The sequence below is a fragment of the Hyla sarda genome, chromosome 2 (assembly GCF_029499605.1).
Source record: "Hyla sarda isolate aHylSar1 chromosome 2, aHylSar1.hap1, whole genome shotgun sequence".
Taxonomy (NCBI): Eukaryota; Metazoa; Chordata; class Amphibia; order Anura; family Hylidae; genus Hyla; species Hyla sarda.
The window spans coordinates 206,090,201-206,117,507 of record NC_079190.1 but is presented as its reverse complement, the minus strand read 5'-3'; the positions used below and the strand labels follow the sequence as shown (position 1 = coordinate 206,117,507).

General features: G+C 47.3%; 1 protein-coding gene across 1 annotated transcript in view; it reads right to left on the bottom strand.

Moving 5' to 3' along the window:
• The window catches only part of PRPS2 (phosphoribosyl pyrophosphate synthetase 2), a 53,761-nt gene extending 45,908 nt beyond the window's left edge, over nucleotides 1-7,853 (bottom strand). Inside the window, exon 1 of the mRNA XM_056556175.1 lies at nucleotides 7,319-7,853. Within this exon, the coding sequence (XP_056412150.1) occupies nucleotides 7,319-7,440 (122 nt within the window). The 5' untranslated portion in view covers nucleotides 7,441-7,853. The remainder of the gene's footprint in view (nucleotides 1-7,318) is intronic.
• Nucleotides 7,854-27,307: the final 19,454 nt, after the last annotated feature.

Below are 27,307 nucleotides of genomic sequence, written 5' to 3'. Positions count from 1 at the left end.
AGATGCGACTACTACCGCCGGGAGCTGCCCCAGCGGCCGATACGCGCGGCAGAAAGACGCCGCAAGAAGAAAGCACCCCCAGAACCTGCTCCCCGTCGGGACTTGAAATGCCAGACTGCCTCGTTGGTAGTTGGACTCTAACATCACTGTGGCAGATGGTGGGAGATCCCATAGATCCCTAAAGCTGGCCTCGCCAAACATCCGACATGCCCTGACCTGTCGGCAGGGGGCATTAGGTACTCCCACAAATACAGCCTATCAGGCTTACACTTTCTATTTCTGGATAACCCCTTTAAACCTCTCTAATCCTCTGAACCCATTGGACATAAGTCACTGCCACTAGACTTATTCCCTTCCCCCATTAGAGCAAACATTGACATTTAGGAAGTGGCCAGAAATCTGGACTGAACATACTGTACTAGTGACATCCCATCAATTCCAAACCTTTATTTTACAGGAATAAAAAAAAAAAGTGCTGCCTCTTTTGGGTCCCACAAAATAAAAAGTACACACTTGAAAACAGACCCAATATAGTCACTAGCAGACTGTTATGTCCTCTGAAGTCAAAAAGCCTGGCTTAAGGTGGTGCCACAATATATGGCATGACGTACCTTTTGTGCTGGTATACAGTACAGCACTTTAATAGTGTGCATGTCTATTTTTCCACATGCTAACCTTATATACTGGAACAGCCGTGTGAAGCAGGCGCTTATGTTGAGCCAAAGTGTTTTCCATCCGTAGACTGAGCATGATCACCTAGATGGATACGATTTACCTTTCAAATTAGGAAAGCAAACAAATAATTCTCATTTTAGAAATCCAAGATTTGCATTCACTTGGTATGTAAGACCCAGCTAGTAATGCTGTACAGGGATGAGCAAAAACTCCACAGAACCAGATTTTGGAAAGTGGTCCGTTTATGGCTGGGTAACAGGACATAGGTATAACCTAGACAAAAGCTTTCCTCCAGCCATTACTAAAAGGCTATTATGCCATCATGCAACACAGAAGATAAATAAATAAAATAGAAAACCAACAGTGAAGAGCACCCACTACAAGTCCTGCACCAGAGGAGGATCCAGAGGCCTCAATGAAGGAGCAAAAGGAAAGTTAGCGGGACTAACACCTCACTAGCATATGCCAAAGGACAATTGCCAGACTTACGATCTACAATATCGCTGCTGGCCCTGAAGACTTTGTGAGCAAACGGATGTTCCCCTTTATAATGTGCCAGCAGTTATACTGGGTACATTCTGAGGACTGGTTCTCTTCAAGCATTGTCAGTGATAGATTTGGCAGGGATGGAGTGACATATGATTGCTAGATTTCGGAAAAATTGTACCTACATCCAAAAACCTCATTTTACCAGGCTCAGTTATAGGTGCATTGCTATGACAGAGGAAAGAGTTCCCACTAGGGATCGACATATCTTTTATAGGGCCGATACCGATAATCTGTCGCCTTTCGGGCAGATAGCCGATAACTTATACCAGAATATCGGTATAAGTTATCGGCTATTTCAAATCCCCCCCGGCGGGGCAGAAGTCGTTGCAGATCAATGATTTAAAGTTGGCGCTTTAAATCAATGAACTACAGCGGCTTTTGCGGTGCCAGAGACAGCCACTGCCGCCGCCCGCTTCTCTCCCCCTGCCTGTCCTGAGTCTAACCACCACAGTTGCCCCATCGCCTCCCCCCCGCCCCCCCCCCCCATCATGTGCCCACATACCACCGCTGCCCCATCGCCTCCACCCATCCCCGTGTTATAATTACCTGTTCCCGGGGGTCCGCAATCGTTCTGGCTCTGTCGGCGTCCTGCGCGTACACAGCAACAGCAACAGCGCAGGAGCCAGAATGATCGCGGACCCCCGGGAACAGGTAATTATAACACCGGGGATGGGGGAGGCAGCAGCGGCGATGGGTCGGTCGCGGTGCGGTGGTGCATTATCGGCATATCGGCAAGGTAGTTGCCGATACCGATAATGTCCAAAATCACAATTATTGGCCGATCCCTAGTTCCCACTTCTCCTCACGAGTATACCAGACTCCTAAGGGTGCAAGCACACCACATTTTTGCTATACAGTTTCAATTTGAAAACCGTATGCATTGACTTAACATTGTAACCATATGTCAAACACCTCATCCGGTTTATTCTGTTTTGTCTGTTTTTTTTTACCTGTATCCAAAAACCATAGTCTGACATGGTTTTTTGGTCAGGATGAAAAACTTACTTTTTTTCCTTCTTCGCAGTCAATGTTGTGTGGGTACGGTTCCATCCGTTTTTCCCCATACGGTTTTTGACTTTGCACAGCTTTGTTTTTTGGAATTTCAATCAAACAAGTGAAACTTTGTTCAAAAATGGAGTGAAAAGTTAACTTGTGGTTTTCGCTTTAGAAAAAACAAACATATACATACACATATGCAACCGAACATTTTTCAAACTGTATACGCATTTTAACCATATACGGGTTGAAATTTCTACACACTGATACAGATTAGTCAGGTTTTGAGGAATCTGTTTTGTCATCAAAAACCTGATAGGGTAACTGTATTGCAAAAGTGTGGTGTGCATGCACCCCAACTATGAGGCTGCCATGTCCATTTACCAACAACTCCTAGTACAGTGTTTCCCAACTAGTGTGCCTCCAGCTGTTGAAAAACTACAACCCCCAGTATGCCCAGTTAGCAGAAGGCTGGGCGTTGTAGTTTTGAAACAGCTGGAGGCACACTGGTTGGGAAATAGGCTGTCCAGGCAAGTTTTGACCAGTGTTTCCCAACCAGTGTGCCTCCAGCTGTTGCAAAACTACAACTCCCAGCATGCCCGGACAGCCGAAGGCTGTCCGGGCATGCCGGGAGTTGTAGTTTTGCAACAGCTGGAGGCACACTGGTTGGGAAACACTGGTGTAACCTGTCACCAGGGAAGAAAGCACTGGATTTATAGCTCTATGGTGCTTTCACACATGTAGGTTGCTGGTTTTCTGTAACAAACTTGCATGAGGAAAAGCAAAAATTGGATGAGATAGTAACAAGTATCACCAACATATGGCGGACACACAAGCTATCTACAACGTGTCTGTAGGCTACAAAGCCATGATAAGTGACCAGCAGCTAACAGATAGGACCGCCCTCTACCATTCATACAATGTTTACATTCATAGTCACTCGTCTCATGTGAATCAATTCGGACACGATCATGGACAAACTCACATGTGTACAACAGTATTCGCAATGGTTGGGGGTGCTGCCAAATGAGTTAATGTGGTTCACATGCATTATAATATGCTCCGTCACTCACACCGGGCACATTATTTTGCACTCAAATGGACTTCTGCAGGCCGCATCCAGAATAGGAGCAGACAAAGAAACAGGGTTTTTTTTATTTATTTATTACAAAAGAACATTAAAAAGGGGTTATCCAGCCTTATTAAAATAAATAAAAGGCTAACAAAATGTGATTGGTGGGGGTCCAACTCTTACCAACTGATCATATGTTTAAAGGGGTACTCCGTTGGAAAACAATGTTTTCTAAATCCACTGGTGCCAGAAAGTTAAACAGATTTGTAAATTACTTCTATTTAAACATCTTAATCCTTCCAGTACTTAGCTGCTGTATGCTCCAGAGGAAGTTTTATAGTTATTTTCTGTCTGACCACAATGCTCTCTGCTGACACCTCTGTTCATGTCAGGAGCTGTCCAGAGCAGGAGCAAATCCCCATAGTAAACCTCTCCTGCTCTGGACAGTTCCTGACATGGACAGAGGTGTCAGCAGAGAGCACTGTGGTCAGACAGAAAGGAAATTCAAAATGAAAAAGAACTCCTGTGGAGCATACAGCAGCTGATAAGTACTGGAAAGATTAAGTTTTTTTTTTAATACAAGATATTTACACATCTGTAACTTTCTGGGACCAGTTGATCTAAAAAATAAAATAAAAAAATAATAATAGTTTCCCACTGGAGTACATTGCATGAGGTTGATGCGTTTTAAAGAGCCTGTCCAGTGGAATGTTATACAAAAATTTACACACACTAATTTTTTATACACACACACACACACACACACACACACACACACACACACACACACACACGTAATGTTGCTCCTGGTCTCCAATGCTCTCCTTCTGGGTGCTGGAGGTTAATGCGTCAAGTACAGCTCAGCCAATTACTGCCCACAGCGGTACACTGATGTATTATTGGACCCCAGAACAAGGAGCGCAGCTGAGACCACTGGAGGCCACTCCACCACGGAGTGCGGCTGCATTTTAATATATATATATGCACAAAGCAGCTCATCACACCACCTTCACCGGTAGCATTCCCTAAAAAATCTGCTTTAGATCCAGTTACTGATCCAGAAACTGATTGGGATTTTAGACTAGGAAAAGGGGATAAGTATTCTCCTTAGGGAGGAGCACCGCTCCTGATGTATGGAGATTCAAAAAAAAAAAAAAAAAAAGGCCATTAGCACTCCGCGGGTTAATTTGAGCTGCTTTGCATATTCCTTTTTCCAGAAAGCCTGTGGAGTGCTAATGGCCTTTTTTGAATCTCCATACATTGAAAGCAGAGCTTGTCCCCAAGGAGCCTACTTTTCCTGTTTTATTTATTTTTTTGAATGCCACACACACACACTAAGCCAGTAAACCCCTTTAATACATCACTATGGCAATAATAAAGTGGCGGTCCAATTTAATTAAAACCCATCACCCTCATGCAATGTACATAAACTAGGACATACCCACCTTCAGTAAGACGATTTCCCCTGTTGATATGCTGTGGTGATGTTCTAGTGAAGACACTGGAGTCTCAGTCATTGGCTGCAATATGTTCCGAGTAAGTTCTGCTTTATTAAAGGAGAACTCCGGAATATAAAAATTGTCGCCCATACTGCCGGCAATAAAAAAAAAATAAAGATGTACATACCTTCCTCCACTCCCCCGGGGCCTCCAGTAACCGCCACGATCCTCTTCCTGGTTGCCGGTGGTCGGATGAATCATACTGCACTCAGCCAATCACCAGCCACAGCGAAGTCAGACTCGGCCAGCGATATGCTGAGCGGCAGTGTGAGAACGCTTCAGGACACAAAATTCTTCACTACAAGGGCACCTGTGGCCAGGGCCGAAAACGTCACACTGCCGCTCAGCCTATCGCCGGGCGAGTCGGGACTTCACTGCGGCCGGTGATTGGCTGAGCGCAGTAAGACTCTCCGACCACCGGCATCCAGGAAGAGGAATGCGGCGGAGGCCAGAGCCGGTTACCGAAGGCCCCGGGGGAGCAGAGGAAGGTATGTACATCTTTATTTTTTTACTACCGGCACTATTGGGGACAATTTATGTTCTGGAGTTCTCCTTTAAGGTTACATGCTGTAGTTGGGTTTAGTTAAAACTGAATACCCCTTTAAATATTTTTTTACAGTAATAAAGGTGCATTCTCATCTCTTAAAGTGATGGTACATGTTAGAATAGGTCACCACATTATTTAGATTAGAAGCTGATCATATCCTCCTTTTCCCAGGCGCCATCTGTAGAAGAGTTTTAGGGCCTATTCACACGTACAGTATTCTGTGCAGATTTCATGCGCAAGATTTTCTGCTGCAGATTTCAATGCAAGTTGAACACAGCTTGAAATCCTACACATCAAATCTGCGCAGAATACTGTATGTGTGAATAGACCATCAATATCCCTGGCACATTAGACAATTGCCAGGCCCCAACTTAAATCAATGGGTTCAGCTAACTCTTGTATATGGGGGCACTTTAAATGCACCAATTTTTGCATGTGCTGCTGCTATTTGGACATATTGAAGTTGGGATCCCCTCACCAGGGCTCCTACTCAGCTTGCACCGGCTACTGAATTTACACTTTGGTTGTGCTGCTCTCCTGCGAAGTGCATGCATATATCTATATACAGTGGTTCCCTCAACATATCATGGTAATCCGTTCCAAACGAACCATCGTTTGTTGAAACCATCGCATGTTGAGGGATCTGTGCAATATAAAGTATAGAACAGTGGTCTACATCCTGCGGACCTCCAGATGTTGCAAAACTACAACACCCAGCATGCCCGGACAGCCCATGCTGGGAGTTGTAGTATTACAACATCTGGAGGTCTACAGGTTGTAGACCACTGTTAGAGAAAATTGTGAAATTGTACTCACGTGTCCCCGCCGCTCCGGACCGTCACCGCTGCCCAGGATGTCGCCGTCGCCACATCCCCGTGGTGTCCCTGATGCTCCGGCAAGGCCTCTGCTTCCACGGCATCCGCGCTCTCCTTCGCCGCCATCACGTCGCTACGCACGCCGCTCCCATTGGATGATGGGACGGCGTGTGCAGCGATGTAATGACATCAATGGAGAGCGCCGACGATGCAGAGGATCCTGAAGAGGACGCGCCGGAGCCCCAAGGACAGGTAAGTGATCGTCAGCGGACCACAGAGGGCACCGTAAACGGCTATCTGGTGGCAGCTGAAGCAGTCAGCGCTGCCAGATAGCCGTTTATGCGATGGCCCCAACATACAAAAGCATCGTATGTTGATGCTGCCTTCAACATGCGATGGCCTCTGAGAGGCCATCGCATGTTGAAATTATCGTGTATCGGGGCCATCGTAGGTCAGGGGGGTGTCACTGTATATCTCTATCGAGAATGGTGTTGTGAGAACACAGAAACGATGCACTTGCCTGTTCGTGGAATAAAAGTCATTTATTATTTTTGACGTTTTGGAGTGCTGCGGTCATCTTTTTGTATTTGTATCTCATTGGACCCAGGACCGCAGCAACCTGCTTGCACCTTACCTACTCATTTACAGTTTTGGAGGTGCTGCTCATAATATATATATATATATATATATATATATATATATATATATATGTTAGTTAGTGTGTATATACACATGCAATACACATATCCACACGTGTATATGAAATATATGTGTGAAAAATATATATATGTACACACACTGTATAATGTGTCTAGACTGGGGGTTACCAGAGTTAACTCTATAGACTCTTTCTCCAAATCGGCCCGGGGCTGTGCTGCCTACATCCAGCATTAGCCGGATCAGGGACCAAACAGTGAAGCATGGTGTGACCAGGGCTAAACACATGCGATAAGGACACAATCCCTCATGGAGGCACAACGTGTACACACGATACAATGTCATACAGCAGGATAGATGAGGCCATGCAGGAGGTTACATATACAGATCAGACTACAGTAGTTATGAATGGACCCGCCAGGACAACGTGAGCCCCAGCATGGCCATGTTCACACTATGGATAATGATGATGCAATGATATGAATGGCGCTGACAGCACACTCCTCACCTGGTCTCCTGGTTGCTGAACTTCTTGGTGACCACCTTGCCCAGCTCCAGCCCCAGGCGGTCGGCTACTTTCTGGGAGAGATCTTGGTGGGAGCTGCCGCTGAAGAGCACGATGTTAGGCATGGCGGTGGTGTGCAGGGACCGAGCTACAAGCTGACCGGAGCCGCCGGGGGAAGAGGCCAGAGCGGAGGGAGAGGACCGATGTCCTGCGCACAAGGCTGGAGTGAGGCGCCTGTCTCCCCGCTGGATCAGGGTGCAGAGCCCAGTGTCATGTGGCTGCTGTGCAGGAGGAGGGGACCCGGGAAGGAAGTGATGGCGGCGTCCTCTGTGTCAGGCTCCCGCCTCCTGCCGTCTACACAAGACTCACTGAAGAGTGTGGCCAACCAGAGGGATGGCGCGCAGTACTGGCAGTGGAGGCTACGGTGTACTACACACGAAACAGCAGCACAAGTAGTATATATAATGTATGTGGGGGAGGCCCCTCCCAGCTTGTAGTGAATGGAGATGAGGACACATATAACAAAATCTGTGTAGAAGAAGAGCTGTGCAGATACCCATAGCAACCAATCACATCGCTTCTTTCATTTCTAAAGAGTCCTGTGAAAAATGAAAGAAGCAATCTGATTGGTTGCTATGGGCAACTGCACCACTCATCCTCTACACAGGTTTTGATAAATCGTCCCCCATAAAGCAATGCACATATCAACATTTATGTGTAGCCACATGTCTAACTACCCCCAGTACCTTCTCATGTACCCTGCAGACTATGTAAGTGGTTACAGTGCATGTAGTTACCACAGGGGACATCTTCTGAGATCACAATCAATCACTGTAAGGCTGTATTCACATCACGTTTAGGCACTGCGGCTGCCGGGTTTAGCTGGAAAATGTAAAAACCGGGCACTCCCATATCCCAGCCGGATCGGTGCCGAAACCCATTCACTTTAATGAGCCGACCGGAATCAGACAGTGACTTCGGTCGGCTCACTTTTGACTCGTATCCAGTTTTGTGACAAGACCTAAAACCGTAGTATACTACGCTTTTAGGTCCAGTCACAAAACCGGATACAGGGCAAAAATGAGCCGACCAAAGTCACTAGTCACCAGAGTCAGTGAAGATTTGACGCCCGTCCGGCTTGGATATTGAAGGGCCTGGTTTTGAAATTTCCCAGCCGGACCCAACAGCGGTAGTGCCCAAACGTGATGTGCATGCAACCTAACCCATTATTTTCCCTCCAGCTCAGAATCTTGGAGTGTGTTCACACTGAGGAAGTTCAACTAGACTCGGTAGGATCCCCATCGTTCAAAATAAGCCAAAAACAGTGCCTATACACATAAGTGGCAACCCTTTGACAAACAGCACTTCTCTGGCAGATCCAATGGAGGACATTTATCAAAGTCAGTGTAGGACAGGTGCACTATGTTATACAAAGGATTTGATGGTGTAGTTGGAGTGTACATGCACCAGATTTAAAGGGGTATTCCAAGAATTTTTTTTTTATTTGACTATGCTACAGGGGCTGTAAAGTTAGTGTAGTTCATAATATAGTGTCTGTACCTGTATGTGATGGTTTTCTCACTATTCTTATGTGATTTTCACCCCAATATTTATTTTTAACAGCATACAAAATGACTGTTGTCTCAGATTTTTCCCAGCTTGCAATGCAGCCGAGACCTCACTCACTAGTCAGCTGATGACAGGGAGCCTGTCTGCTTCCATGAGTGGAGGGATCGCTTGGTGGGAGAGAGATCAATCTGCAACTAATGCATCAGTTGTAGGCACCCTGATTGAAAACCACAGGTCTTTTGAATGGATGCAGCTTATTTATGTTTCAATAGGTGGGGTGGCTGATGTGTGGGAGCGAGGAAAATGGAATGCTGGGATTTGTAGGCAAAGAAGGAAATTCAAACAGGAAATACCAGTTCACAAAAAGCTTGCCACAGTGTTCTGGTAATCTCACAACATAGCCATTTAGCCCCAAGACAAGCGCAGATCCTTCCTAAGCATGTCCATTCCTGTCTGCCAGGTACATACTAAAATCACCTTATGGTGGATAACCCCTTTAATATATAGTGCAGGGCATGTGATAAAAATGGGGTAGTACACATGTTTGTGAAATTTCACTTCAGAACACCACTTTGTATGACTCTTTTCACTAGGGATGCACCGAAATTTTGCCCACCAAAAATTATCGGCCAAAAATGCCTCTTTCGAAATTTTCCGCCGATAATTTTGGTGGGTGTGGCTTAACCCTTTCCAGACCCATGACATACATGTACGTCATGAAGCGGGCTGCGGGTCATGTCCGCCTCATAACCGGGAGATGCCTGCTGCTATCAGCAGCTGACATCTGCCTGTAATGAGGACATCGGAGATTGCTCCGATGTCCTTCATTAAACTGGGTGCTACAGTTTGAGGCGTGGGCTCCTGACTCAAACCAGCTCCATACTCGATGGCCCCCTGCTGATTCTTGTAGCAGGGGGCCGCAGCTAATAGTCAACATGCGGTGGCTATTAACCCTTTGGATTGCCGCTGTCAAATCTGACAGCTGCATCTAAAGGGTGCTTTAAACACTCCCTGGTGGTCCAGTGGGGTGGATCACCCCCCCGCAGTGCGATTGCAGGGGGGGGGGCGATCCACTGTGGAGGTGTCGGGGGGGCTTACCTCTGCCATACCTCCCAACTTTTGCTGAGAGCAAAAAGGGACAGGCCACGCCCACTAACCATGCCCTTAGCCACACCTCTAGCCATGTCCCATCACGCTAGCACATGCATAATGGAAATACCTCTTTAACAGCAATAATGTTATCAGTCTGTCATCTAAGTTTAGGAGGACATCCTATACAGGTGACAGACTGACAACAACTCCCATCATTACCACTACAGACCATATAAAAGATCATGTACAGTTATATGAGGTGACTGACTGACAACAACCCCCATCATTACCACAATAGACCAAACAAAAGATTAAATACAGTTACATCAGGTGACTAACTACAACCCCCATCATTACCACTACAGACCATAAATGTGATTACATAAAGTTAGGTGACATCTTCTCTGATTGGAATCGGTCACTTTCCTTTTTCTTCTCCATTCGACCCAGACCGTCATGATTATTCCTTCCAGCTATGACTCCTCTCTGCCGAACCTGTCGGAAAAAAACATTTTAAGCTCCACATTCTTCTAAGATCTATAATGCCCCAAACCGTAATTATAAGTGACCTGAGTAGGTAGGTTCCCTCTGGAGAGTGTTGCCCCTTGTAGGTAAATCCGCCAGATAGCCATTCACTGTATAAAAACCCCTATATAACCTATGTAGATAGTAGGTAGCCCCCCTATAAGCTTGGTAGCTAGTCCCCATATTTGCTGGGCAGGAACGTAGTAGATAATCCCCCAGGTAGGTGGCAGTTCCCCCACATAAGGTAGGCGACATTTCCCCCACATTTGACATGCGGCAGTTCCCCCACATTAGACAGGCGGCAGTTCCCCCAAATTAGACAGTTGGCAGTTCCCCCACATTAGATAGGTGGCAGTCCTCCACCCCCTAACTTTTCTAAGTGCTTATGTAGCATCCACATGTTGCCTTAAAGTGCCCACAAAGTTCCATACAGTGCCCATATAGTGCCATGCACTGCCAACATGGTACCATATAGTGCTCACAAAATTCCTATCAGTGCCCACAGTGTGCCAGCACTGTAGGCTAAGGATCATAGGATACAATATATCGGTAATAGAAGAAATGACCCAGGACAGCAAGGGTTAATGCAGGCAGCTGTACCGGTAGAAGGATGGGCGCTAAAAGGCAACCTGCAGAAGAAAAAGTGCGAGCACCAAAGAGGTTTGGCAGCCAACAGAAGGCCATGGAGACAATATTTGGGGGGGGGGGGGGGGGGGGATGAAAAAATAGCCACCTGAGGGGAGGGACTCCCACTGTTGCCAGTAGCACCACAGACACCAGACCTGGACCTTAGGGCTAGGAGAGGGGAACCATGAGAACTAAAAGGGTCAGCAACGGGAGAAATATTTACTTCTCCGATGTCTTTGGGTGCACACAGTCACCCCTTCGGTAACCTCACACAGATAGTGGGGTACCAGCGCTCCAACTGCGGGTGAAGTATTCCAGAATGAGTGGTGGACCCCGCCAGTGGGCCCTTTTCGGTGCATCCCTACTTTTCACCCATGCAACTTTTTGAAACTGCTGTCTGTAGCTGGTATTGTAAGCCAGGTCTGGGATGGTGTAAGTGAGAGCTATAATCTGCAACCTTTTGAGAAGAGTCGCACTTCATAAATCTCTTACCACTGCAAAGTGAAAAAGCAAAAGTGTGTGCAAGTGTGACAAATCTGCGAAAAATTTACACCAACAAACTGTGTAAAAAGTTACCAACACGGTAAAGGAGGACCGTATATTTTAAAGAACAAAAACTACCACAAGAGGACATAGATTTAAATTGGCACTGTCAGATACAAAACTTTTGATATGTTGTAAAGCATGTAAAACCAATAAGTTTTGCAATTGCTTTCATTAGAAAATTTTCAGTATTTCAAACTGAAAAAGCCAGTCAAACAGTCCTGCTGTGTCCATGCATCATCACCTATGTCATGGACACACTTTCTTGATTGACAGTTGTGAGCGCAGGGCTCTAACCTATAGGAAAAATCCTTCCACTGTCAGCTTGTGTCCCGCTACTGTCAGTGAGGACAAGCTGGGAGTTGTAGTTTTGCTAATGCTAGGGGAGATGTGAGCAGACAGCATACTGAGGGAGGGGGCGGAGACCTGGACAGTGAGGCCACGCCACCTCCCTTTGAGAGGAATTCAGACTAGTGAGCTAAATTAAAAGTGTAATACAAAAATAAATAAAGGTGCTAGACACATCAAAATTAGATGCACATGGTCAGGATTAGGTACTGAGTGGTATGTTTAAAAAAAAAGTTTTTTGTTGGATCTGACAGGTACGCTTTAAATTAGAGGGGTAAAGATAGTGTTACTTTACTGAGAGAGTAGTGGATGCATGGAATAGCCTTCCTGTAGAAGTGGTAGGTGCAAATACAGTGAAGTACTTTAAGCATGTGTGGGATATTCATAAGGCTATCCTTCATATAAGATAGGGCCAGGGACTATTCATAGTATTCAGAATATTGGGCAGACTAGATGGGCCAAATGGTCCTTATCTTCCAACACATTCTACGTTTCCCACTTGTGAACTGAGCAGCAGAACTCCATTTGAAATCAATGGGAAGGTGCTGCAAGCAGAATTCACACAGAATTTATTTAGTCTGAAAATTCTCCAGCACTATACCTACCTCTTCCCCACCCATAGTGCCCTGAAAAGTAATAATGCCCCCATGGTGCCCTACACAGTAATTGTACTCCCATATTTGTGACCCAAACAATTACAGTGCTTCACAGAGCCCCCAAATCAATAATGCCCCCTCTGTGCCCTCACACATTTATAGTGTCCCTCTGTATCCCCCCAAAAAATGAATGCCCTACATTTTTAGAGACACCATGCAGTTTTTAGTGCCCACTATGTGCCACCATATATTTATATTGCCCCGTCTATGTCCCCATGCAGTATTACACTGCAGAATACATGCTAAAAATCGTGCCTTTAACATGCCCCACATATTTCTAGTGCCCTCTATGTTCCCCCACACATTTATATTGCCCCATCTATGTCCCCATGCTGTAGTACACTGCAGAATACATACTGAAAATCGTGTGCATTACACGCTATTCTTATTAATAGACTCCACAGTTTACACTGTTAATTGCAGCACGTGTTTCGTGCTTGCACTTCAAACATGATGGAGTAAGTGAAATTTGACTTTTTCAGAGGATATTGCTCTGGAATGTTTGTTGAAAATGAATCCAGATAAATCCCCTTGAAATAGGGCTAGTCTGCATTCAAAATTGCTGTCCATAGTATCAGCATATACTGTGAAAATCCCAGGCTATCCTCAGAATTTCCATAGTATATTTTGCAAATCACATTGTTTAACCCCTTAAAGAGGTACTCCGGCAGTAAACTTTGTTTTTCAAAATCATGCATAGGCTGCCGGCATTAAAAGAAAAAAACTCTACTTCCCACTGCTCCTCCAGTGGCTCCAATATTGCCACCCCAACCTCAGCTGCGATCCTCTTCCTGGTGCCGAGAGAGGTCGACACTTCAGACTGCAGCTTAGCTAATCGTTGGCCACAGCAGTGTTCCGCTTTGGCAAGTGATTGACATAGCCCAGGCACCAGGAAAAAGATCAGGGCTGGGGCTCAATATGTCACATAGCGCTGATCTAATTACTGTCTGAGGCGGAACAGCGCTGTGGTCAGCGATTAGCATTCCATATACAGGGATGTATGAAGGCTCAATTTTTACGCCGTGATCTTTTTTTTGCATCGTGATAGTTCTTATCAGTACCTGTTTTGTTTAGATGGGATTACTTGATTATATGGTGGTGGGGTGTGTGGGGCAGGGCAGATGTTGTTACCCTAGGGGCAGATGGCATTAACCCCTTGTATTCGTGACGCCAGGGCGTGGTTTAGCCTGTTACCACCCGAAGGTATACTGCTGGAGCCTGGGCTAGGCACTGGGGCAATAAAGACTCCAGTAGCTTTGCTGAGGGTAGACAGTTGGTAAAGTCTATACAGTTCAGCCAGGGCCCAAGGAGGTCACCACTGATGCAGAGACCTTAAGGGCTTGCTGGGACTTGTAGTAGAACTGGACAATTGAATGCAGACCACGCTGACTTGACAGATGACAGGGACTGACTTGACTCATAAAGCTATGACTTTAACTTACTTGACGGTGGCTGCAGGACTCGACTTTGAGGCCTACAACACTCTGAACACCCACACACACTAGGCAATACTGCACTGGACCTCAGCTTAGCAGAAGAGCAGAGCTCAAAGAGAGAGAGCATCTTCAGGACCCCTTGGAGCCTCTGAAGCTGCAGCTAAATCTTCCTCGACAAATTCAAGAGTGGATATTGGTCCAGGGCTGGCGGGACCCAAAGTTGCTGGCATCGGCACTGGAGAGGCTGGAGACTGAGTTGGTACTCTAGAGACTGGCGTAAAGGCTGGAGCCAATGCTGACAAGACTGGGACTGGTGTGGAGACTAGTGTTGGTTGAATGGGCCCTGGGGTTGGTGAGACACAGAAGATCGCAGGCTGAGTTAGAGATAACATGGTGAAGTCCATGGATGGGTGGATTTCCTCACCTGGGATATATTCTCTCATAGGTCTGACAGCTGGTGGTAGTGGTGCTGGGGCACTGGTAGATCTTCTTTCAGTCACAACTTGATTCGGTTTTGGTGAACAAATTGTGGCTCATACCCAGACTTTTGTATGTTGTATACAAGAGTCCGGATAGGGTATGGCCATCACCGTGTACGGTTCTGTCTCCCAGATAGATTCTAACTTGTGGGTCCTTGGAAGCTTCCACAGCCAGACTTTATCGCCAAACTGAAGTGGTTTGGCATAAGCATGATGGTTACAATCCTCCTGTTGTCTCTGCTGGGCCTCGCCCATCTTCTTGCTGACAATTTTTTTTGGCCTCATGTATTCTTCTCTGGTGGTGAGAGATCCACTCCAGGGAGGCTTGCTGAGAATTGTTGAACGGGGCTTGGAGCCCAAATGTCTGATCTTTAGGCAGCTGTCCATTGCACTCCATCATCAAGTAGAAAGGGGTGTATCCCGTAGAACAGTGGACTGTGTTATTATAGCTCTCCAATAGTTCAGGCAGCAGTTGTCTTGACACAGCAGCGGCTCGCAACATGTGGAAAAAGATTTGGTTGATGTGCTCACAGAGCCCGTTCCCCTGGGGGTAATAAGCAGTAGTCTGGAGTTTCTTGCAGGCATGGAATTGACACAGCTCTTGGAAGAATTGGGACTTGAAGGCCATTCACCGGTCCATTAGGACAGATTCCAGACACCCAAGGGTTTGCACCCAATCGGAGTAGAACATCTGGGCCGTTGTCTTGGCTGTAAGATCTTTAACGGGGACAACGACAACCCATTTAGAGTAGTGATCCACCATGGTGAGAGCATAAGTGTACCCGGACCCGGCAGGAGACAACTTGACATGGTCTAGTGCGACCAACTGGTTAGGCCTTTCACTCTGGAATGAATGGAGGGGTGCTCTTGTGTCCTTGGCATGTTCTTTTTGACATTACACATTGCACATTCACTGCACCATTTCTCAATGTCGCTCCACATTCCGATCCAATAGAATCTTCGCCTGACAGTAGCTTCGGTCTTGTGGACTGATCATGGTATGCGTTGAGGACCATCGCCGTGTCTCTTCAGGGGAACCAGAATCTGATGAAGTCGATTATCAGAAACCGGATCCAAAGAATTTTGGCACAACAGCCCTTTGTGCACAAACAGTCGCTTCCTCTGTCGCCACAGACGTTTCAGCTCATAATCACACTGGGCCCGTAGACGGGTTGGTACCTTTTTCGCCAGAAGGTAGTACAATAGATCCCCCATGATTCGACTTTCATCTTGAAGATTCTTCCAGGTGTACAGGTCTTCTTTAACCTTTTAGGACCTGGGTTGACCGTCCATCAGGGCGGTCACAACATTCTGGTTCACGAACCGTTAATAAAATGGGGGCATCTCCAGTTGGTTCTTCGCCGGGGTGTCATCCGAGACAGTACATTGGCATTGACATTCGACTTGCCGCTTCTGTACATGATGGTGAAACTGTAATTGTCTAATCTTGAAGCCCAACTTTGTTCGATGGCGCCCAACTTGGCAGTTTTCAGGTGGGACGGTTATTATCCATGTACACAGTAAATGGTGGCCAAGTAGTCTTTGAACTTTTCGGTCACGGCCCATACCAGGGCAAGAAGCTCTAACTTGAATGAGCTGTAGTTTGCATCGTTCTTCTCTGCTCCTCGCAGGTTATGACTGTCATAGGAAACTACTCGCTCTTGCCCTTCCTTGACTTGGGACAGGACAGCTCCCAGACCTTCGAAACTGGCATCGGTATACAACTGGAACGGCTGACTGTAGTCTGGGTACGCCAGCAGACGGTTCTGTCAGCAGATGTTTAAGAGCTCGGAAAGTTGTCTCTTGCTCTTCGGCCCATTCAACAGGTAGTTTCCCATAGTACTTCTCCTTCACTGTACCTCGTAAGAGAGCTGTGAGGGGTTCTGCAATCTGAGGGAAGTGGGGAATGAAGTGGCGGTAGTAGGCAGCAAATCCCAGGAAGTTCCTGACTTCTTTCACCGTGCGTGGGGTAGGCCAGTTCTTGACAACTTCCACCTTTTCAGGATTGGGCTGGACTCCCTCGGCCTGACAACATGACCCAGGTAGTGTACCTGAGGTTTGAGCAAGTGACACTAGGACACCTTGATCTTCAACCCATGCTTGATCAGGACTTGGAAGACGTCTGATAGATGACTGAGGTGTTCCTGGTAGGACTTGGAATACACAATGACATTGTCCAGGTACAATAGGACACTTTGAAATTTTAGATGGCCCAGGCACCTTTCCATCAAATGCTGAGTCGGGAAGGAATTTTTACCTCTAGTATGAGGGTTTTTTGCCTTCCTCTGGATCAGCTCAACTCGGTAGGGATTCATTAGGGTTATAGGTTGAACTTGATGGACTCTGGTCTTTTTTCAACCTTATGTACTATGTTACTATGTAGCAGAGGAATTACATAGCCCAAAAGGCATAGTTTTAAACTCGAACAGTCCCATGGGTGTCCCGAAGGTTGTCTTCTCCCGGTCTTCCACAGCCATGGGCACTTGCCAATATCTGCTGGTTAAGTCCAGGGTGGAGAAGGAAGCAGCAGACCCGATAGCTGTGGGTGACTCCTTGATCCTTGGCAGAGGATAAGTGTCCTTATGTGGGACATTTTTCAGTTTCCTGTAGTCGACACAGAAGTGGATGGTTTCGTCTTTTTTCTTGACCAGGACAAGTGGCGCCGCCCAGGGACTCTGACTTTCTTGAATGCCGAATGCCTCTTTCATGTCAGCCAGCATCTTCTTGACAGTCTGATACATGCCTGGTGCGACCGGGCGGTGTTTCTCCTTGATAGGTGGGCTGTCGCCTGTGAGGATTCGGTGTTGGATCATGGAAGTATACCAGAAATCTGTGGGGTGTTTGCTAAAAGCTTCATGGTACCTTTTGGCGACATTGATGACTCCCTTGAGTTGGTCCCTTGGGGTAGTGTCGTCTCCAACTTGGAGTTGTACTCGTACTGGATCCTTCAGCCACTTGGGCTGCACGCTGTTGGGCCACCATACGTTCTGTTAAGATGTCCTTTGACTCTATGAGATACAACTGGGCTACTGGGGTGTATTTGGGTAACAAAATAGCAGCATCAGACAGGTTGACTAACTGGACTGGAACTCTCCCATTGGTAACGGTGACAAGGCTTCTCGCAGCTCGGACAAGAGGGTGGTCTTCTAGTTGCAGAGGCTCCAGCAAGGCTTGATAGTCTCTATTCTTGACTCTGGGATGTGCATGACACCAGATGATAGTCTCTGTGTTGGGTTGCAAGGTCACCGACAGGATGTCTTGTACTCGAACTCTGCAGATTTCACCTTGCTTGTTGGCAAACTTCCACTCCGCTTGTAGAACTTTTCAAGTGGTGCTGCGCAGCCCGCTGGCCTGAAGGGGACATATGGGGAAGAGAGGCATGCAAGGCATCTACTCTTTCAACAAAACAGTTTTTCATAATGTTCCTCCCCAGTATAAATTCAGCAGACCCCTTATCTGTCACATTAGTTACAATCACTCCCTGCCTGCTAAGTACATGCTCTCCCAACTGAATGGTTGGCTCCCAGTATCCATGTCTGAGGACTGGTTGCCCATTACCCGCAACTACTCTGAAGTTAACATTCTCCCGTTCACACAATAAAATAGCATCCAAATGCTGATAGAAAACATTTTTAGATATAGTAGACACTTGTGACCCTGGATCTATCAACACCTCCAACGGTACATCTGCTACAATAATTTTTACATAGGGGCAGGAGACAACATAAAGTGAGAGTCCTGACTTAGGTCGTGGTATTGGACCTGATGACTGTTTGAGGTAGAGAAATAAATAAAGGACTTAAAAAAAGACCAGGATTTTCGGCGCTGACCACGGAGAAATGAACAAAGCCCAGGTAAAGGAATGGAGGTGTCACGATGCCGGCTGGCAGGAGGTGGATCCTCTGTGCCAGAGAGGGATTGGCGTGGACCGTGCTAGTGGACCGGTTCTAAGTCACTACTGGTTTTCACCAGAGCCCGCCGCAAAGCGGGATGGTCTTGCTGCGGCGGTAGTGACCAGGTCGTATCCACTAGCAACGGCTCAACCTCTCTGACTGCTGAAGATAGGCGCGGTACAAGGGAGTAGACAGAAGCAAGGTCGGACGTAGCAGAAGGTCGGGGCAGACAGCAAGGATCGTAGTCAGGGGCAACGGCAGGAGGTCTGGAACACAGGCTAGGAACACACAAGGAAACGCTTTCACTGGCACAATGGCAACAAGATCCGGCGAGGGAGTGCAGGGGAAGTGAGGTATAAATAGGGAGTGCACAGGTGAACACACTAATTAGAACCACTGCGCCAATCAGCGGCGCAGTGGCCCTTTAAATCGCAGAGACCCGGCGCGCGCGCGCCCTAGGGAGCGGGGCCGCGCGCGCCGGGACAGGACCGACGGAGAGCGAGTCAGGTACGGGAGCCGGGGTGCGCATCGCGAGCGGGCGCCACCCGCATCGCGAATCGCATCCCGGCTGGAGGCGGTATCGCAGCGCACCGGGTCAGTGGATCTGACCGGAGCGCTGCCGTAGCGAGAGTGTAGCGAGCGCTCCGGGGAGGAGCGGGGACCCGGAGCGCTCGGCGTAACAGTACCCCCCCCCCTTGGGTCTCCCCCTCTTCTTAGAGCCTGAGAACCTGAGGAGCAGACTTTTGTCTAGGATATTGTCCTCAGGTTCCCAGGATCTCTCTTCAGGACCACAACCCTCCCAATCGACTAAAAAAAAAGTTTTCCCTCTGACCTTCTTGGAGGCCAGTATCTCCTTTACGGAGAAGATGTCCGAGGAGCCGGAAACAGGAGTGGGAGAAACAAGTTTGGGAGAGAAACGGTTGATGATGAGTGGTTTAAGAAGAGAAACGTGAAAGGCATTAGGAATACGAAGAGAAGGAGGAAGAAGAAGTTTGTAAGAGACAGGATTAATCTGGCACAAAATTTTGAAAGGACCAAGATAGCGTGGTCCCAATTTGTAGCTAGGGACACGGAAGCGGACATATTTAGCGGAGAGCCATACCTTGTCTCCAGGAGAAAAAATGGGGGGAGCTCTTCTTTTCTTATCAGCAAACTTCTTCATGCGTGATGAAGCCTGTAAGAGAGAATTTTGGGTCTCTTTCCATATGGTGGAAAGATCACGAGATATTTCATCCACAGCGGGCAAACCAGAGGGCAAGGGAGTAGGGAGGGGGGGAAGAGGGTGACGGCCGTACACCACGAAAAATGGGGATTTGGAGGAAGATTCAGAGACTCTGAAGTTATACGAGAATTCGGCCCATGGTAGAAGATCTGCCCAGTCATCCTGGCGGGAGGAAACAAAATGTCGTAAATAATCACCCAAGACCTGGTTAATTCTTTCTACTTGCCCATTGGATTGAGGATGATATGCAGAAGAAAAGTTTAATTTAATCTTGAGTTGTTTACAGAGAGCCCTCCAGAATTTTGACACGAATTGGACGCCTCTATCCGAGACGATCTGCGTGGGCAACCCCTGAAGACGAAAAATGTGTACAAAAAATTGTTTTGCCAACTGAGGCGCTGAAGGAAGACCAGGAAGAGGGATGAAATGTGCCATTTTGGAGAATCGATCAACGACCACCCAAACAACAGTGTTGCCACGGGATGGGGGTAAGTCTGTAATAAAGTCCATACCAATCAGAGACCAAGGCTGTTCGGGGACAGGCAGAGGATGAAGAAGACCAGCGGGCTTCTGGCGAGGAGTCTTATCCCGGGCACAGACAGTGCAGGCTCGCACAAAATCCACGACATCCGTCTCCAGAGTCGGCCACCAATAGAAACGAGAGATGAGTTGCACGGATTTCTTGATGCCCGCATGACCTGCGAGATGGGAGGAGTGACCCCATTTGAGGATTCCGAGGCGTTGGCGTGGAGAGACGAAGGTCTTCCCTGGAGGAGTTTGCCTGATGGAGGCTGGAGAAGTGGAGATCAGGCAGTCAGGAGGAATGATGTGTTGCGGAGAGAGCTCTACTTCCGAGGCATCCGAGGAACGAGAGAGAGCATCGGCCCTAATGTTCTTATCGGCAGGCCGAAAGTGAATTTCAAAATTAAATCGGGCAAAGAACAGAGACCACCTGGCCTGGCGAGGATTCAGCCGTTGGGCAGACTGGAGATAGGAGAGGTTCTTGTGATCGGTGTAAATAATAACTGGAAATCTTGATCCCTCCAGCAGATGCCTCCATTCCTCAAGTGCTAATTTAATGGCTAGAAGCTCTCGATCCCCGATGGAGTAGTTCCTCTCCGCCGGAGAGAAGGTCCTAGAAAAAAAACCACAAGTAACAGCATGCCCGGAAGAATTTTTTTGTAGAAGGACCGCTCCAGCTCCTACTGAGGAGGCATCAACCTCCAATAGGAAGGGTTTAGATGGGTCAGGTCTGGAGAGCACGGGAGCCGAAGAAAAGGCAGACTTTAGCTGTTTAAAGGCGTCTTCCGCTTGAGGAGGCCATGACTTAGGATTGGCATTCTTTTTGGTTAAAGCCACCATAGGAACCACAATGGTGGAAAAATGTGGAATAAATTGTCTGTAATAATTGGCGAACCCCAAAAAACGTTGGATAGCACGGAGTCCGGAGGGGCGTGGCCAATCTAAGACGGCAGAGAGTTTGTCTGGATCCATTTGTAGTCCCTGGCCAGAGACCAAGTATCCTAGGAAAGGAAGAGATTGGCATTCAAACAGACATTTCTCCATTTTGGCATAAAGTTGATTGTCACGAAGTCTCTGAAGAACCATACGGACATGCTGGCGGTGTTCTTCTAGATTGGCAGAAAAAATCAGGATATCGTCCAGATATACAACAACACAGGAGTATAAGAGATCACGAAAAATTTCATTAACAAAGTCTTGGAAGACGGCAGGGGCGTTGCACAGGCCAAAGGACATGACCAGATACTCAAAGTGTCCATCTCTAGTGTTAAATGCCGTTTTCCATTCATCCCCCTCTCTGATGCGGATGAGATTATAAGCACCTCTTAAGTTCAGTTTGGTAAAGATGTGGGCACCTTGGAGGCGATCAAAGAGTTCAGAGATGAGAGGTAGGGGGTAGTGGTTCTTTACCGTGATTTTATTAAGACCGCGGTAGTCAATGCAAGGACGTAGGGAGCCATCTTTTTTGGACACAAAGAAAAATCCGGCTCCGGCAGGAGAGGAGGATTTGCGGATAAAGCCCTTTTTTAAATTTTCCTGGATGTACTCAGACATAGCAAGAGTCTCTGGGGCAGAGAGAGGATAAATTCTGCCCCGGGGTGGAGTAGTGCCCGGGAGGAGGTCAATAGGACAGTCATAAGGCCTGTGAGGAGGTAGAGTCTCAGCTTGTTTTTTGCAAAAAACATCCGCAAAGTCCATATAGGCCTTAGGGAGACCGGTTACAGGGGGAACCACAGAGTCACGGCAAGGAGTACTGGGAACCGGTTTAAGGCAGTCCTTGAAACAAGAGGGGCCCCGACTCTTGATCTCCCCAGTGGACCAATCCAGGGTTGGGGAATGGTGTTGAAGCCAGGGTAGTCCAAGGAGAATTTCGGAAGTGCAATTGGGGAGGACCAAAAACTCAATTTTCTCGTGATGAGGTCCGATGCACATTAGGAGGGGCTCCGTGCGGAAACGTATGGTACAGTCCAATCTTTCATTGTTAACACAATTGATGTAGAGGGGTCTGGCGAGACTGGTCACCGGGATGTTGAACCTGTTGACGAGAGAGGCCAAAATAAAATTTCCTGCAGATCCGGAATCCAAGAAGGCCATAGTAGAGAAGGAGAAGGTAGAGGCAGATATCCGCACAGGCACAGTAAGACGTGGAGAAGCAGAGTTGACATCAAGGACTGTCTCACCTTTGTGCGGAGTCAGCGTACGTCTTTCCAGGCGGGGAGGACGGATAGGACAATCCTTCAGGAAGTGTTCGGTACCGGCACAGTACAGGCAGAGATTCTCCATGCGGCGTCGTGTCCTCTCTTGAGGTGTCAGGCGAGTCCGGCCGACCTGCATAGCCTCCACGGCGGGAGGCACAGGAACGGATTGCAGGGGACCAGAGGAGAGAGGAGCCGGGGAGAACAAACGCCTTTCGGAAAAACGCATGTCAATGCGAGTGGCTAGATGAATGAGTTCATGTAGGTTAGCAGGGATTTCTCGTGCGGCCAGAACATCTTTAATGTTGCTGAATAGGCCTTTTTTAAAGGTCGCGCAGAGGGCCTCATTATTCCAGGATAGTTCTGAAGCAAGAGTACGGAATTGTACGGCGTACTCGCCAACGGAAGAATTACCCTGGACCAGGTTCAACAGGGCAGTCTCAGCAGCAGAGGCTCGGGCAGGTTCCTCAAAGACACTTCGAATTTCCGAGAAGAAGGAGTGTACAGAGGCAGTGACGGGGTCATTGCGGTCCCAGAGCGGTGTGGCCCATGACAGAGCTTTTCCAGACAGAAGGCTGACTACGAAAGCCACCTTAGACCTTTCAGTAGGAAACTGGTCCGACATCATCTCCAAGTGCAGGGAACATTGGGAAAGAAAGCCACGGCAAAATTTAGAGTCCCCATCAAATTTATCCGGCAAGGATAGTCGTAGGCCTGAAGCGGCCACTCGCTGCGGAGGAGGTGCAGGAGCTGGCGGAGGAGATGATTGCTGAAGCTGTGGTAGTAGCTGCTGTAGCATCACGGTCAGTTGAGACAGCTGGTGGCCTTGTTGCGCTATCTGTTGTGACTGCTGGGCGACCACCGTGGTGAGGTCGGCGACAACTGGCAGAGGAACTTCAGCGGGATCCATGGCCGGATCTACTGTCACGATGCCGGCTGGCAGGAGGTGGATCCTCTGTGCCAGAGAGGGATTGGCGTGGACCGTGCTAGTGGACCGGTTCTAAGTCACTACTGGTTTTCACCAGAGCCCGCCGCAAAGCGGGATGGTCTTGCTGCGGCGGTAGTGACCAGGTCGTATCCACTAGCAACGGCTCAACCTTTCTGACTGCTGAAGATAGGCGCGGTACAAGGGAGTAGACAGAAGCAAGGTCGGACGTAGCAGAAGGTCGGGGCAGACAGCAAGGATCGTAGTCAGGGGCAACGGCAGGAGGTCTGGAACACAGGCTAGGAACACACAAGGAAACGCTTTCACTGGCACAATGGCAACAAGATCCGGCGAGGTAGTGCAGGGGAAGTGAGGTATAAATAGGGAGTGCACAGGTGAACACACTAATTAGAACCACTGCGCCAATCAGCGGCGCAGTGGCCCTTTAAATCGCAGAGACCCGGCGCGCGCGCGCCCTAGGAAGCGGGGCCGTGCGCGCCGGGACAGGACCGACGGAGAGCGAGTCAGGTACGGGAGCCGGGGTGCGCATCGCGAGCGGGCGCCACCCGCATCGCGAATCGCATCCCGGCTGGAGGCAGTATCGCAGCGCACCGGGTCAGTGGATCTGACCGGAGCGCTGCCGTAGCGAGAGTGTAGCGAGCGCTCCGGGGAGGAGCGGGGACCCGGAGCGCTCGGCGTAACAGGAGGTTTAATAGCAACGCGTTAACGCGTTTCACCACATGCGCGGCTTCATCAGGCTTAACATACAACAGTTGTTGAGGGTTTTTATACCCACACAGAGTTAACCCATGAAGTACATACAGAGTTAACCCATAAGGTGCACAATAGTCATAAAATACAAATAATACATGTATGTATAAAAACTATATATAAAATGTATATAAAGAGCGCAGTATTAATCAGAACATGTTATAAATGCAAAACACGAACATAACCGATTATCCTTAAAAGACCAAATCAATACAAAAAAGTAAGAAGAAAACGCACAATGTGAAATAGGACCTAAATAAGACTGAGCATATTAACCCCTTAAGGACCCAGCCATTTTACACCTTAGGACCCGGCCATTTTTTGCACATCTGACCACTGTCACTTTAAACATTAATAACTCTGGAATGCTTTTAGTTATCATTCTGATTCCGAGACTGTTTTTTCGTGACATATTCTACTTTAACTTAGTAGTAAAAAATTTTGGTAACTTGCATCCTTTCTTGGTGAAAAATCCCAAAATTTGATGAAAAATTTGAAAATTTTGCATTTTTCTAACTTTGAAGCTCTCTGCTTGTAATGAAAATGGATATTCCAAATATTATTTTATTTTATTCACATATGTCTTCTTTTTATTTGCATCATAAAATTGACGAGTTTTTACTTTTGGAAGACACCAGAGGGCTTCAAAGTTCAGCAGCAATTTTCCAATTTTTCACAAAATTTCCAAAATCACAATTTTTCATGGACCAGTTCAGGTTTGAAGTGGATTTGAAGGGTCTTCATCTTAGAAATACCCCACAAATGACCCCATTATAAAAACTGCACCCCCCAAAATATTCAAAATGACATTCAGTCAGCATTTTAACCCTTTAGGTGTTTCACAGGAATAGCAGCAAAGTGAAGGAGAAAATTCACAATTTCCATTTTTTACACTCGTATGTTCTTGTAGACCCAATTTTTGAATTTTTACAAGGGGTAAAAGGAGAAAATGTATACTTCTATTTGTAGCCCAATTTCTCTCGACTAAGCACATACCTCATATGTCTATGTAAAGTGTTCGGCGGGCGCAGTAGAGGGCTCAGAAGGGAAGGAGCGACAAGGGGATTTTGGAGCGTACGTTTTTCTGAAATGGTTTTTGGGGGGCATGTTGCATTTAGGAAGCCCCTATGGTGCCAGAACAGGAAAAAAAACACATGGCATACCATTTTGGAAACTAGACCCCTTGAGGAACGTAACAAGGAATAAAGTGAGCCTTAATACCCCAAAGGTGTTTCACGACTTTTGCATATGTAAAAAAATGTAAAAAAAATGTCAATAAAATGTGTGTTTCCCCCCAAATTTCACATTTTTGCAAGGGTTAATAGCAAAAAATACCCCCCAAAATTTGTAACCCCATCTCTTCTGAGTATGGAGGTACCCCATAAGTTGACATGAAGTGCACTATGGGCGAACTACAATGCTCAGAAGAGAAGGAGTCATATTTGGCTTTTTGAGAGCAAATTTTGCTCGGGGGCATGTCGCATTTAGGAAGCCCCTATGGTGCCAGGACAGCAAAAAATACCCACATGCCATACCATTTTGGAAACTAGACCCCTTGAGGAATGTAACAAGGAATAAAGTGAGCCTTAATACCCCACAGGGGTTTCACGACTTTTGCATACGTAAAAAAATTTAAAAAAATCACTAAAATGTGTGTTTCCCCCCCAAATTTCACATTTTTGCAAGGGTTAATAGCAGAAAATACCCCCCAAAATTTGTAACCCCATCTCTTCCGAGTATGGAGGTACCCCATAAGTTGACCTGAAGCGCACTACTGGCGAACTACAATGCTCAGAAGAGAAGGAGTCATATTTGGCTTTTTGAGAGCAAATTTTGCTCGGGGGGCTTGTCGCATTTAGGAAGCCCCAATGGTGCCAGAACAGCAAAATAACCCCCACATGGCATACCATTTTGGAAACTAGACCCCATGAGGAACGTAACAAGGGGTACAGTGAGCATTTACCCCCCACTGGTGTCTGTCAGATCTTTGGAACAGTGGGCTGTACAAAATTTTTAATTTGCGCAGCCCACTGTTCCAAAGATCTGTCAGACACCAGTGGGGTGTAAATTCTCACGGCACCCCTCATTACATTCCGTGAGGGGTGTAGTTTCCGAAATGGGGTCACATGTGTTTTTTTTTTTTTTTTGCGTTTGTCAAAACCGCTGTAACAATCAGCCACCCCTGTGCAAATCACCTCAAATGTACATGGTGCACTCTCCCTTCTGAGCCTTGTTGTGCGCCCCCAGAGTACTTTGCGCCCACATATGGGGTATCTCCGTAGTCGGGAGAAGTTGCATTACAAATTTTGGGGGCTTTTTTCCCTTTTACCTCTTGTCAAAATGAAAAGTATAGGGCAACACCAGCATGTTAGTGTAAAAAATTTATTTTTTTACACTAACATGCTGGTGTAGACCCCAATTTCACCTTTTCATAAGGGGTGAAAGGACAAAAAGCCCCCCAAAATTTGTAAGGCAATTTCTCCCGAGTACGGCGATACCCCATATGTGACCCTAAACTGTTGCCTTGAAATACGACAGGGCTCCAAAGTGAGAGCGCCATGTGCATTTGAGGCCTAAATTAGGGATTTGCATTGGGGTGGACATAGGGGTATTCTACGCCAGTGATTCCCAAACAGGGTGCTTCCAGCTGTTGCAAAACTCCCAGCATGCTTGGACAGTCAACGGCTGTCCGGCAATACTGGGAGTTGTTGTTTTGCAACAGCTGGAGGCTCCATTTTGAAAACAGTGGCGTACCAGACGTTTTTCATTTTTATTGGGGAGGGGAGGGGGGCTGTGTAGGGGTATGTGTATATGTAGTGTTTTTTACTTTTTATTTTGTGGTAGTGTAGTGTAGTGTTTTTAGGGTACAGTCACATGGGCGGGGGGTTACAGCGATTTTCCCGCTGCGAGTTTGAGCTGCCGCGCCAAATTTGCTGCATCGCAAACTTGCAGCCTGATACTCACTGTAAGCCCCCTGCCCATGTGAATGTACCCCGTACATTCACAAGGGGGGGACCTCCAGCTGTTGCAAAACTACAACTCCCAGCATGCACAGTCTATCAGTGCATGCTGGTAGTTATAGTTTTGCAACAGCTGGAGGCACACGGGTTGGGAAACACTGAGTTAGGAAACAGACAATGTTTCCCAACCAGTGTGCCTCCTGTTGTTGCAAAACCACAACTCCCAAAC